The sequence below is a fragment of the Astatotilapia calliptera genome, chromosome 5 (genome assembly GCF_964374335.1).
Source record: "Astatotilapia calliptera chromosome 5, fAstCal68.1, whole genome shotgun sequence".
NCBI lineage: Eukaryota > Metazoa > Chordata > Actinopteri > Cichliformes > Cichlidae > Astatotilapia > Astatotilapia calliptera.
In genome coordinates, this window is record NC_137426.1 from 24,212,072 (window position 1) to 24,226,835 (window position 14,764).

General features: G+C 40.4%; 1 protein-coding gene across 6 annotated transcripts in view; it reads left to right on the forward strand.

The window, feature by feature from the left end:
* The window catches only part of ppfia4 (PTPRF interacting protein alpha 4), a 65,625-nt gene that overhangs the window by 23,078 nt on the left and 27,783 nt on the right, over positions 1-14,764 (forward strand). The window contains exon 1 of one of the 6 annotated variants that reach the window (XM_026168336.2): positions 10,013-10,428. The exons of the other annotated variants lie outside the window; for them this stretch is intronic. Within the exon in view, the coding sequence (XP_026024121.1) occupies positions 10,366-10,428 (63 nt within the window). The 5' untranslated portion in view covers positions 10,013-10,365. Of the gene's footprint in view, positions 1-10,012; positions 10,429-14,764 lie in introns of those variants that run through there. 6 annotated transcript variants of the gene reach the window in all.

The following is a 14,764-nucleotide window of genomic DNA, read 5'->3' on the forward strand; positions in this document are numbered from 1 at the left end:
CAACAGCAGCACTTACTGACAGAGAAGTTCAGGATATCCTCATGAACTCACCTCTGTATCGCTGTCATCGAACAGAAGTGAGCTTCACTGACTCATCGACTCGTATTGGACTCCTTTCACAAAGTTTTACACCCACTCATTTGGATTAATAAAAAAAAGAGCTCAGTTGACTGCAGTCTACAATCTGCTGATATCTAGTGGTGAGATTTTAAACACTGTACCTTTAAAATGTGGCCAGTTCTTTGTGTAGAAGTACTCAGTCAGATGTTAAGTGAGTGTATACAACTACAAATATTGGAAGCTTGTATAAGAAGATGGTGTTAGTGATGAACTGCCCTCACAGAGTCTGCACTTGCCAGTACTTTAGGTGTCTAGTGACATCACACTCATGCACAGCATACACAAACAATTGTTGCCTTCTGTGCATGGGGTAATTTCAAAAGAAATCAACACTGGCTGGATTAGTTAGTACAGATCAGAAAGTGATGGTGGGTACACAAGTTAACTGATTAGCCTGGTACTGCTGGAGGTGTCTTCTTTTTTAAAAAAAAAAGAGAATTCATCCCTCTCACCATTGCCAAGTGATTGCTCATTGGAGCTTCACGTGATCACTGGGACTCTTTCTCTTTAATACTGTAGAGTCTCTGCAGATGAGTGGTTCTGAAATGGTGCTATATAAATAAAACTAATATTAACTTTAACTGAAGATGAAAGATGAAAAACGAGCAAAGAAAGGCTATAGTTTGAGCTTTCTTTGATTTATTCAACATCCATGGGCTCTGCATCCCTGTCTACCTACGTACCACACCCTAGCTTTGCCATGGATGTTAAGACTTGGCAGCACAGCTGTGTGTGTGTGTGTGTGTGTATTAGTTAGAGGTGTGCCAGGATGACATCATACAGTAGCTTGCCGAGAAGGTCTACTGCAGGCGCATGGCATCTACAATATTTATAGGCCCCCAGAACAGATGAGCTCACTCAGTCACTCAGTGTGACTGGCTTCACTTCACACACATACACACACAGAGAGCAAAGAAGTGGCAGAGAAGTTACTCACGCAATCTGTGCCACACCCACTCCCATGAATATTTTCTTTCTCCTCCATTTTTCCACCCACCACTTTTGAAGACTCTGTTTCATAGAGCTACAATCAAAAAGGCATCGCAATACATAATTAAAAAGATTATTCAACTAAAGTTTTAAGGACTCTGATGCAATTCAGTATAACTGTTAATTTAAAATATCTGAATGTGCACACACACACACACACACACACACACACACACACACACACACACTGTGACATAAAAAGCATCGGCTGTTCAGTGGGAATGAGCTGTCACAGTGTGAGTCATAAGGAAAGGGAATGGTACTTTGTGTGGGATTAAACCAGCGGGCGAAAAAGAAAGAAAGTTATAGTAACTTCAGACATAAACACAATATAGGCACAAATGCAGGAAGAAACACACTAAAAATTACACACACACACACAGGATTTAAATCCTCATATCCCAAAATAAACAATCATTTTTTGGTAGCGCAAATACTGTAGATCAATGTAACAGTAAAGTATGATTGAGAGTGACCACTCTGTGTGTGTGTCCATGCATGCGTGTGTGTTTGAGTAAGTGACTGAGTGAATGAGCACGTGAGCTTGCGTTACAAGGCTGAAGAGCTCCAGAAAGAAAAATCACATTTCATAAATAAATCATCCAGAGCCCTGTGATAGATGTGCGCACAAACACACACATACGCACAATTCTGTAATGCTTCATACCATGGCCATCATAATACAGAGCAGATTAGAGACGAATCATTTTTTAAAGAGCTGTCTGTGTGTGTGTGTGTGTGTGTGTGTGTGTGTGTGTGTGTGTGTGTGTGTGTGTGTGTGTGTGTGTGTGTGTGTGTGTGTGTGTGTGTTCACATTCCTAAGCTGGTGGCAGAGCCTTTCATGTCCTGCAGTCCAGAGCTCTGTGAACCAGGAATAACATCCTCTGAGGAATTCAGTCTCTAACATACAATTTAGCCGGAGCACACTTTAATATCAAACAGTGTTATACTGGATGCTTATAAGATACCCACTCAGATATTTGCAAACTCAAGCCCTACCAATTTGTTAGCAGGCTAATATTATCCTTGGATATGAGCTATTTTCTGATTTATCAGCATTCATAACAGAAGACAATGACAGTTAAAAACGATGAAACAATGTTATGCGTGTTGATGTTGCATAGTTTATCCTCCAGAGGGCACACCGCAGCTTCCCTCAAGGTGTTTGGAACAAAGACAACAACTATAACAAATGTTAGCAAAAATTATTTATGTTTCACATGTGTGAAAGAGAAAGTACCAAGATATCAGAATGTCCAATTCTTAAATCACTAAATATCGGTATTGGTCTGACAGATCGATTTATCAGTCAGGCAAAATGCACAAAATGAAGAAATAAATGGCCAGATATAGTATAGTTCCACCTATCTTGCAGCTATGTGTCTCTTTATTCTTACATGTCATTAGTGGATTACACTAGAGCCATTGTTGGACAATACTTCTTCATTTTAAGCCCTCACTTAACATGATCTTGTCATCAAACCATAAATCATGAAATTCTGACGACACTCAGAAAGAGATTTTCTTTTCACCATGTCTTTTGGAATAAAATGTTTGAATTAATAGGCTCTGATGAATGAACAAAACTCACAGTAAAAATATACTTTAAATAAAGTATAAATACAGATAATATAGATACATATTATAATGTGGAAATGCTGGTTGAAGCCTTATAGCAGACAAACTGCTGTAAGCCAAATTGCCCTTGAATATACTGTATTGTAAAACTGCAAACTCTCTCAAAACACAATTTTCGGGATAAAGCTGTCACCATGAAATTCCGCTTGACATTAAAGCAATTATTGTGTGGATTACGAGCTGCTTGAAATTGTTACATTTTAAATATGCAAACAAAGCAACAAGCTAGTTTGCATAAATGTCACTAAAATTCGAAAGAACATGAAAAATGTTGCAGTGTGATTTTACAGCCATAATGCCGGCTCGTTGCCAACACGAGCCCCACAGTCTATGCTCCCATCCATGTGCTTTCAAGGACGGAGGCTGTGTGAGAAGGACGGGACAGCAGTGTGATGCCTCACTTTCAGGCACCATGAGAGGTGCTTGTTGTGGCTCTGTCATTATAGTTACAGTTATCGTAAACTTACACACACACGCGCGCACACACACACATTCTCTCACCGGTGTAGAGTTACATCCTGCCACTGCAGTTTGCACTCTGTGAAGGGCAAGAGCAGCCTTCGTGAACTCCACAAACATGCACAAACACACACACTACTCATTACTCCTTGAGATTTTTAACTACATGAACCACTGGGAAGAGCACAGATTATTTAAAATTATGCCGGACACTCCTCTGGAGCAGTTTATTTACTCTGAGTATGAAGATTAATATTAATACAGCTGTGTTTGATGCTTTCCTCTAGAACCGTTATACACTTTCATCTGCAAAAACAGAGCAGCTGGGACAGATTGTGTGTGTGTGTGTGTGTGTGTGGTCTCTGGAGTATCAGTGTGCTAGTTTGTGTGTTTTTCAGGAAAAGACTCAGTGTATAGTAGGAGTGCATAAATAAAAATAATCAGTCAGTCTTAGTGTAACGCACTGGCTAGTTAGGAATTACTTTCTTTAGAATTTGAATTTAAAAAATAGGGTTAATGTTAATTTTTGTTTTATAAATGTGATAAAATTGTGATGTAAATTGTCCTTTCCCTTTGCGGGACAGACTGGTAAGTAATGTACTCTATGCAGAATCTGTGTAGATGTATTTACAACCCGTGTCCGTTGTTTGCAGTGATATTGTGCATTGTGTAAGTAAGAGGCTTCCTTCTGGGCAAGCCAAGAGATTAAGGGGGGCAGGGTGAAGGTGAAGATGGAAAGACTCAAGCCACGCACAATGACTGAATGATGAGGACAGCAGGAGAGCGAGACAGAGCTGACACAAGTGCTTTAAACAGAGGCAGAAGAGAGGAGGTGGCAGAAAAAATGAGGATAGGAGGAGGAGGAGGAAGAGAATGAGGTGATGAGGAAGGTGGTGATGAAAAAGGATGGATGAATCTTCCCAGAGTGACTTTGTGCCTGATATCTGTATAACAAATGGGGAAGAGCAGTGTGAATACAAGTGCTTAATTTCTGCCTGAAATGATATAACAGCATCCTGCGTTAAGCTGTTATGACCCAGAAAAATGTTTGCTGTTTCAAGTTTACTGTGTACAAATGTATTTTCTGTAGGAGACAGACAGGGTTACTCCATCTGATTGTTTCAGTTTGTTGGACAGATATCCAACTGATCATATTGGATTGGTGCTTTTGTGGTTAAAAACAGAAAGCTCACATTTTTACATATTGCTCAAAAATTTAAAGGAACACTTAGAAAACACATCAGCTCTCAATGGGAAAAAAACATCATGCTGGATATCTGTACTGATGTGGACCAGGTAATGTGTTAGGAACAAAAGGGCAATGCCTCATTTGGTGGAAATTAAAACAATCACCCTGCAGAAGGCTGAATTCAAAAACAACTCAAAAACCAATGATGCAGCAGCCTAGTTCATTTTGCCAAGATTTCATTGCAGCAACACAAAATGATACTGTGTAGTTTGTACCAAACAGATGATGGATGGTGTTCTGCGGGACCAGCTCCTGAACAGTCTGAGGTCCAACTTGGTGGCGTCAAATGGACCAAAATATAATGTTGCAGATTTAGGTCAGATGATTGTGGGAGCCAATCAATGGCATCAATTCCTTCATCCTCCAGGAAATGCCTGCATACTCTCACAGGACCAGCATAGGGTCTGACAATGAGTCCAAGGATTTCATACTAATAACTAATTGAATTGAATTGAATTGATATACCTTTATTAGTCCCACAAGGGGAAATTTCATGGCAGTCAGGGTGCCGTTGCATAGCCTGTTGAAGAGATGACCCATCACCCACTGACCCATCACCAAACTGATCGGGCTGCACAATGTAATAGGCAACTGAATGTTGTCCACGGCTTCTCCAGACCCTTTTCATATGTGCTCAGGGTGAACCTGCTCTCATCTGTGAAAATCACAGAGAGCTAGTGTTGGACATGACAACTTTGGTATTCTATGGCAAATTCCAGTTGGGCTCCACAGTGCCCAGGAGCCCTGTTTTTGATTGTTTTGTTAGAGACATTCACGTCAGTGACCTGCTGGAGGTCATTTTGCAGTGCTCTGGCAAAGCTCATCCTTGCACAATGGTCCTACTGATGGATTAAGGAACTTCCACGGCCCTGTCCAGCTCTGCTAGAGTAACTGCCTGTTCGCTGGAATCTCCTCCATGTGCTTGAGATTGTGCTGGGAGAATACTAACTGAGGACCGAGGGAACACAGAAAGGCACACAGGTTCGGGGAGGAGACATGCACATAAATACACGAAGGGTTAACGAGGGAAGTGGGAGCACACGGGGAACACAGCTGATACAGATAATCATAACGAGACACGGCAGGAGTAAACACAACACTGACGGGAGACTGTCAAAGTAAAACAGGAAGTACACAGAGGTGCAGACAGGAGGAGAGAGGGAGAACAGACATAACGGGCTGGGGAAAACATTGAATGAAACACAAGGAGGGGAAACGAGGGCTCACAGATACACAGAGGGGCACACAGGGACATCTTAACAGAACCACCAGGACCTCGGCATAAATAAAGAACAAAATACAAAACACATGAAAACTAAGAATGCTGGGCCAACATGGCCCAGGATCATGACAGTTTTGCTATCAGTAGTGACACTTTGCATAACCAAATGCAAAACTAGAGAGAATAAACAGTCAGAAAAGATGATGGGGGGGGGGGGGATGTCAGTGGCCTCCACTTGTAAAACCATTCCTGTTTTAGTGGTTTTCTCATTGTTGCCCCTCTAGTTAATTTAATTAACACCAAAGCAGCTAAAACTGATAAACAACCCCATCTGCTACTTAAATAACCAGAGCAATATTGCAGAAGTTGAACTGACTTGATGCAATACTCTGATTAAAAAGTGTTCCTTTAATTGTTTTGAGCATTGCCCAGGAAGCTTTGTTGTTTTCCTGTTTTTAGGGCAAGCTAAATGTGCCAGCTGCTGGCATAAACCAGTATGAGAGTGGTACTGATCATGTCATTTAACTGTCAACAAACAAGTATATTTTGCTAGGCACCAGAACGCAGTTGTATTATATTATGTTTAATGCTTTGCTTGGTTTGCACAAGTCTTTCCATGTGTTTGTTAATGCTTTGTTATCATGTGCTTTATTAGTGGTATAAATTGACATTTTAATTGGAATTGATTGCAGTAACAAAATAAAGGCTAAGTCTGAATTTACCATTGTTTTGTGAGACTTGTGGACGAAACGACAACTATCATTGTAATGTTCTTTGTTTGGTGTCTGTATACACTGGGAAGGCTTAAATCCACCCTACACACCAAACCCATAACCTTTGTATAGATAATACATGTGTTCATTTGTTATTCATGATTGTGCATAGAGAGGGTGCCTTCTGCTCCATGTTACTGAATGTTAGGGTGTAAAATGGCCGCTCTCCATCGAGGGAAGTTTCAGCTGAGATTAGCTACGGTTGAGGGGGGAAAAAAACAGGGAAGACTGGAAAGAGGAGAGAAAGAGAGAAGAAGTGTAGAAGAAAAAAAAGAGGATGAGATCCTGTGCAGAGAGAAGCTGGAGTGGATTGAGTGTGAAAGAAGCAATCAGGTGCAGTTAGACAGCCGCAAAACGAGAAAGGGTGAAGGAGAAGAAACGAAGGAGAGAAAAAGCTGTGAGAGGCTGTCAGATAAAAAAAAAAGTCAGAGGTCTAGCACTTCTGTGGATTCTGCTGCAGAAAATATGCTTTCAAATGTGTTGGGTTTCGAGTGTTTTTGACTGTGCTGCTTGCTGATGTTTGTGTGTCGAGTTGTTTCTGTGTTTTTGTCTCTGACAATAAATCCCAGGTTCTGCCAATACCGGCTCCCACTGATGTCAAGGAGTAGTTATCAACATGCAGCATATTTTACTGGTGGTTGGAACTCTTGTTTTCCTGCATCTCCTTCTTCTCACTTCTGCAAAAGAACTACATGTGCACATGGTAACTTTTTTTCCCTCTTTGAAAACTTTTGGCTGCTCCAAAGCTGTTTATGGAATCCTGAAATACCCATTTGACCTGTTTCTGTGTGAAAGTTTGTACGTGTTTGGTTTGCTACTAGTTTGTCTGAATACCTTGTGATGCCAGTAGGGGTCTCTGCCTCTCCACGTCACTCACCCGGCCACCAGTGGTGTCCGCTGCGTTTGGCTACTCAAAGAGGCTGAGGCACAAGCCTGCAGTAAGCTCTTGTCAGTTACCGTCGGAAGTCACCAAAAATCATTAAAGGATGTTTTGATGTGTGGAGACTTGTCTGTCTCACTGAGTCATCTTCTGTTCTCTCTTTCTCTTCTGCAAACCCCTGTTTCCTTGACAACCAGGTGCAAGCAAGTAGACCTGTAGACAGGAACCATTTTCACATCTTCTTCTACATTTATGCGATGCCACTCCCAGGGATTGGGATTTTAAATGAGTTTTATTATACATTTTTAGTGACTAAACATGAATGTGAGAGATGAAGAACAAGAGGAGAAGATGAGAATTAATGAGCACACAAAGAGTAATGAAATTTAAATGAAAATAGCAACAGGAGTTGTAACTAAATAGTCATTACATACAACGTAACCATAGTACCACTCAGCTGCAATGCTTGTGTGAACCAGTTTTAGCAATTGTGAATGACTGTATAATTTGAAATAGAATTACCTTAAGTGGGCAGTTTATTTTTCTATATACAAATAAACTGACTCCAGTCCACAGTAGCAGTGAATATTCTTGTAGCTTACCTGTTTACAAAGCAATACAGATGCATACATAAATGTTAAGATATGAATTTAATGGTTCGATAAGCTTAAACATGTTACTCTGGGGCGCTGTTATAGCTCGCTGGGTTGAGCAGGCAACCCATGCGCTGCAGGGTTATTACAGCTCAGGGCCATTTGCTGCATGCCTTCCTCTTGCTCACTCTCCCACCTTTCCTCTCCAGAATTAACTGTCATAATAAAAGCTAAAGAAGAAAAAAAAAAACATTATTCACAGATGCTTAATGTACATACATTTCTGTGAAAAAAGTATTTACCCAGTTCCTGATTTCTTCTTTTTTTAAAATCATCAGACAACCCAAGTAAATACAGAAATGCAGTTTTTAAATGATAATTTCATTTATCAATGGAAAAAAAGACTATGCTGAAAACTCTAGCTAGCTCTATGTGAAAAAGTAAGATTTCACTCACCCCTAAATGGGGACAGTCTTAGTATAGTAAGCCATATTATTTGTCTAAAAAATATCATAAAAAAATCTTCTACACAAGTTTTGAATAAGTTTTGTAAGAATTACATCTTCTTTCATACAAAATCCACCATTTCCAGAGGTTCAAAAAATAATCGGAGAGTTGACTAACAAGCAGTTTCATGGCCAGGTGAGGCCTGTTTCCTTGGTATTTAATGACAAATGAAGCAGATGTAATAAGTTGATTCAAAGCCTTGAATATGTATTTTATAACATTTCAGGGTTAGATGTCAGTGCAAATGAGTAAGACCATTACACTCAAAACCACCAACATTGCCCAATCAACAAACTGGTTCATTCTTAAGAAGAAGAAATTCACAACAAAAGCCCTGAAAAACCACAGAAGAGTGCATGAATTATTTCCATGCATAAGAAAAACTTCACAATATCAGACCAAGTCAAGAATACTCTTGAGGAGGTAGCCATACTATTGTATGCAATCATCATGTGTTCATGAATGGAAATACAGAGAACTTTAAAAAAAAGGCACAAACCAGTGGTTACACTCACATCATCTGTCAAACATGGCAGTGGCACTGTTATTGATAATATGGCAGAAAGTGTGAATGAGAGATCCTTCAAAATGCTGCAAAACTGACTGGAGATCAGTTGTACTCTAGCTTTTAAATCCTCAGTGTCAAGGTCAGTCCCCTGATCTCAAGCCATTACAGCGTGCGTTTCATCTATTAAATACAAAGCTGAAGGCAGACGGACCCTCAAGCAGTAATAAAGGAGGGAAATGAGTTTAGGAATAAATTACATAATAGTATTTCCTAACCTTACTGCAGCTATGCTTCAAAACTGGTCTTTACAAACCAATTGATGCTGGTTATGTCTATGTTTTCTACACAGTGAATTGTGTTTTGACGTGACATCTTCATATTGGCACTGTGAACATTTCCAGTAATAGTGGTATAGTCGTAACCATAGCGTCCCAAGCTGTTAGCTGTGTTCAACTGCCAAGAATCATGTGGCTCCACTAATTAGGGGTCACGTGATCTGTTTAATTTGGTAAGTTTTAGTGATTATTGGAATTGTAAAATTATTATCACGACTTAGTTTATCCACAGAAAAATAAAAACAAACTAGCTTTGTGATCATAAAGCAGATTTAACAATCTGTATAAATCACCAGAGGGGCTTTCAGACCAGCCAAGTGCATGCACTGTGCTATTATACCGGGAGAGAAGGGACAAAGCAGGCTATCATTTATAAATAGAAAGATTCGGCACACGCAATGTCACGCTGGAGGAAAATGGGTCTGTTGAATTTGTGTTGAGTAAGCAGTGACTGGAGTTTTTTTTTTATTAGGAGGAAATAGAGCGTTTAATTTCATGCTAATTCTCAGCATTACAGCCAAATGTGATTTAAAAACTCCCTCTGCACTAAGTGCCAGAACTTTCATGTCTGCGTGCATGTGTATATGTGTGTGAGTAAGCACAACAGAACAGGTGGCCAGAGCCCCAAGTCCTCGTCTAAACCCTGCCCCTTCCTTCCTCTGTCAGCTGATGCGCTACGAGCTGCTCTCTCTCCTCCCTCCTTCATCTTTCTTGTCTCATTCTGTCTTTATCGCTGACCAAATATCATACTTTCTTTTCCTCAGCCTGCCCCTGTTTATCCATCTCTCTACCCTCACTTTTTCTATTGCTCTCCCGCTCCCTGTTTTTGTATTCTTCTTTCCTGCCGTGTCTCATCCCAGGCTGTAATAATATCAGACTGACTAGTGGAGTGCTGTTGTCCGAGCGACTGGCAGAGGGAGCAGTACAGGAGTTTTATTTAGCCCTGCTGCACTCTTTGTGGACCAGGATTCTGAGGAATTATCCCTCCGTTCCACCATCCTCACCCCCTTTACCTACTACTCCTCATCCTCTTCCTGTCTCTCATTTTAAGGGGTGTCCATTTGAAGGCTCTGATATGTTTAGCATTCACCATGAACCCTACAGTCAAGATCCACCTTCAGAATGGGACCCACTTTAACACCTACATGTACCAGGTAGGGACTCGGCATTCATGCAGTGTTTGGATATTTCCAGTGAAGGATTGCCTTCAGCTCAAATAGCTCACTCTGCGGTCTCCACATGTCCTTGCCTGAGTATTGATTTCAGTGCTGATGGCTCTTTTCTAGGTCTGAGATATGGCCTTCTCTCCACCTCCTCTTCCTCCCTCCTCCTCCTTCCTTTTCACCACTATGCCTCAATCACTCTGCAAAGAATGATTAATGTCTCGCAGTAAAGCAAATTGCATATTCGTTTAGAAATGTGGGTACACTGTCACCAACAGAGCCTTTCACTGGTTCATGTGGTTAGTAGCACGTTTTCAACTTCCATTGTTTGTGAATATAATAGAGATAGATATCTGTCATACACTGATTATGAACTCTCTCTTTTTCTGTGACTGCTGTGCATGCTTGACTTGCCTTATGCTTGTTACGGCACGCGTGCAAGAGACAGACTCTACTGATGCGCAACAAAAACTCTTTGTGCTTCTCCTTTCAACCGAGCAGAGGAAGTATTCCCCTCTTATCCTTCCCCTCTTTCTTTTGTCCCCTTTTCTGGCACAGGTTTTGTTTTGCTTTGATGAAGAAAACTCTGATACATGAATGGATGCTATTCTGGGTTTAGGCCTTCAATGGCACGGAGGAGGAGGAGAGAAAGTTGGGAAACTTGGAGGGATTTGACACCTATTTGCACGCTGAATGTGATATTCTGAAACACGGAGACATGCCCGATGTGCCAGCTATGCCATCTTGTGCAATACAATACACCGTGCCATTTTTGTGCTCTGAAGTCTTGCTGTTTTAAAACTTTTGATATGCATATTTTTACAGCAGACTTTCTCCTAGGTTTTATTTAAAACCCTCAAAAAATAATTTAAACTATTTTCACTTTGATTTTTATCAGTGTTTTAGAAAACTACATATCTGGGGAAGTTTTGTCCTTTTATTTCTAAGGTGCTTCGCCTGGACTTTAACATATTTCTGTAAAAATCCAGGTAAGCTTGTACATGAATTCTTTAAGAGTAGTCCTGAATACTATAAATGGTGTAAATGGTGATGCCTTTGAAGACAATAATATCAACAGAAAGCTAGGTAGGTGCAGGGACTTATGGGAATGTAAATGTTTAAGATCAAAATGTTAATTTAGAAGGTTTATTTATTTCAGTTCATTCAACTTTGATTGGAGTGGACGTGTAATATGGAATCTGGCAACTTATACTAAGGTTTAATACTGGTCAACGAAAAGGACCAAGACTCCTGTAGACCTCTGGCTAGATTTAATATGGTGGGAAAAAAACTACAACATTTCTGTAATTGTACAATTTAACTACAAATACATGGACAGGAGCATAAACTAAAAGCTCATTATCTAGATCACCATCAGAGCATTAAAATAGTGTGATGGCAGCCAAACAGTTAACAGTATTAAGCTTCAAAGCTTGTATTCTACAATAATAGAGAGAAAACCCCAACAGTTAAAAGACCCCCTTTGACCAAGCACTTGCCGATAATGAGAGAAAAAACTCCCTTTTAACAGGAAGAAACCTCCGGCTCAGAACCAGGCTCAGGGAGGAGCAGCCATCTGCCGTGACTGGTTGGGGGTGTTCAGAGAAAGACAGGACCAAAGACACAATGTGGAAGAGAGCCAGACGTTAATTCATTCATTCATTTCTTAGAGTTAGAAACTGTAAAACAACAATTTAACTTTGTCAAACTTATCCGCCAGTACTTTAACAGGGAAAACAGTGTAGGCTGAATTATGAGCAATTCAGCCTACGCTGGTGCAGTGGGACAGATGTATTTTAATACATGGCTGGGGCAGATGTATTAAAACACATCTGACCCAGCCATCAGGGTTCGTATTGTTGTTTAGTTTCCACACTGTGCCTTCTGTAGGAAAACTTTCGGAAAAGTTTTTGGTTATACTCGTGCCTCCAGAGCATCAGTCTGAGCTGGGATCTGTCAAGAGCTGCAGTCAGCTGCTGCTGCTGCATCCTTCCCCAGTCTCAAGTGCTGTCACACCATCATACAGAAGGAAAACCTCTCAGCGGCTTTGTGCATGTTTGTGTTGTAGTGTGTGCAACAGAATGTATCTGCATTCATTTGATGAAACATTTTATGCAAAGTTTGTCTGCTGCTCAAACACTTTCCTAATGAGCTGTTGCCGTGGCATTGGCAGCAGTGTGAGAGGTGGCGTCATGGCAACAGATTACTCACTGGCTACTTTAGAGCCAACACCCCAGCTAGGTGTTTTTTCGTCATGGCTCTTGTGTAGGTTCGCGCTTTTGTGTCTATATGAATGTCTGTGTGTGTGTCTGTGTGTGTGCGTGCTGATTAAGATTTGCCAGAGGAAGGTCGAGTCCACCTTTCGGCTGTTTGCCACTTCGCTCTTCCTCTCTCTGCAGTGGTGAAGAGTTACAGAGCTGTGATATCTGAATCTCTCCAGGGACTCACTCATTCTCCAGTCTCTGACCCTGCATTCATCTTTGCTGTGGCATCCCTTGGTGAATTACCAAGATTTACATCACAGTTGGTGTAGACAGTTGTCTTTCGATGTGTGCATGTGAAAGGAATTTAGTCAGTAGGCATAATCTCTGATATTGTATTGTAGCTTGCTTTTCTTTGCCTCTCCACAGCAAATGAACAGTTCTGTGGTTTAAATCTAAAAAGATTTAGCCTCACCAGTGCATTATCATGAGGGTGCATTGTATAACTTTATGCAGAAAAAACACTTGATATCTTGGTGTATTTGCAACAGCTGTTCAGCTAGACTTTAGTGAACTCTATAGGCAGAACTGAACTTTTTCACTGCTATTGCTCATCCACAGACAGAAAAGTGGGTAAACCAAAACTATTTATAGTCATAATGATGACAGAGAGCTGAATACTGCTGCTCACTTATTGTCGTTTTTGTCTTTACCCTAGCTTTAACAACTCTTCTTGATATAGCTGATCAGCTTACATCATACCATTTAAAAGGTTGCAAACAATAAAATTAAAGAAAATATGAAAAACAACATAAAAATACAATTTATTTAGGATTCAAGATTAAAGAAGATACAAGAAGCAAATTAATTAAAGCAATTGAAAACAGAAGCTAAATAATTTGCAAAAACAAATTTATCGAGGAATTCATTGTTAGGGTGCACTGTGTAGAAATCGGGGTGGTTGGAGAAAAAGAAAAACTAACCACCAGTCATCTAAGTGCAGTATGAACGTGCAGTAAAACTCACTGGACCAAGTTTAATATCACCCATAGCACTAGTGTAGCATAGAAGTGATGTACATTGGCAGTTCTCCAATGAGGGCCTTATGTCTGTCAAATCCCTTGGCCACAGAGACCATGCAACTTTTTCATATAAGATGCCGTGATGAGTACAATAAACATCACCATAGAATAAACCTAATGACATAATGATAAACAGTGTCCAAGTTGATGTTTAGAATGCGTATCTGTTTTGTAGAGATGTAAAATATATTCAAGCTGCTGATGTGCGAGATCATAAATTAGCATAAATGATATCATGTAACACAACCCTGTCCTGTGAATCATGTGAATATGATGTGATGTGCGAATGTTTACAGCTTCACTCGCTTTCCTGTCTTGCTTAGTCACAAGTGTCCCTTGTTTCCTTTCCTTCCACCTGCTGATGCTTAGAGAGGAACTGCTTGACCTCAGCGCGTTCAAGCTCTGGCAAGTGTCCATTCATGTTTGCTTTGGCTTCACTCTCCTGTCTTGTAAATCCTGTCACACATTTTAGAAGTACAACTGATCAGTTTATAAATCCATTCTAAGGACACAACGTCCAGGAGTATCAAGTGAGATAGTTTACATTTCTGTGAATTTTTGACTCTCGTTAACAAATCCCAGTTTGCCAACGAGCTGTGGAGACACTGATGAGAATTTCTGCACGTAAAAAAAAGAGTTGGAAAAGTCACAGTGTAGTGGGTTAGTGCCAAATTGCCAGATTTTCACTGTTAGCATCACCGTGGTTCATTTATGTTTCTGGGCTCCTATATCAACAAGCATACTGTTAAGTGATATTACCAGAAGATAAATGAATTACTCCTACTGTAGTCCAGGACATGTTGATACTGTTTCAGTAGATTCTAAGATGTATAAATTCAATTTAAATCTCTTAAATCTTGGATGAAGTTATATAAGGACATAACACTGTCAAAGCAGATTAAGAGGAAGTTCTGTGTTTTCTTTGACTATGATTGACTGTGGCAGTATGATAGTGTGGTACATGATGGTGCACTGTCATCTCACAGCAAAAAGGTCCGAGGTCTGAATCCACTGTCTGACTGGAGCCTCTCTGTGTGGTGTTTG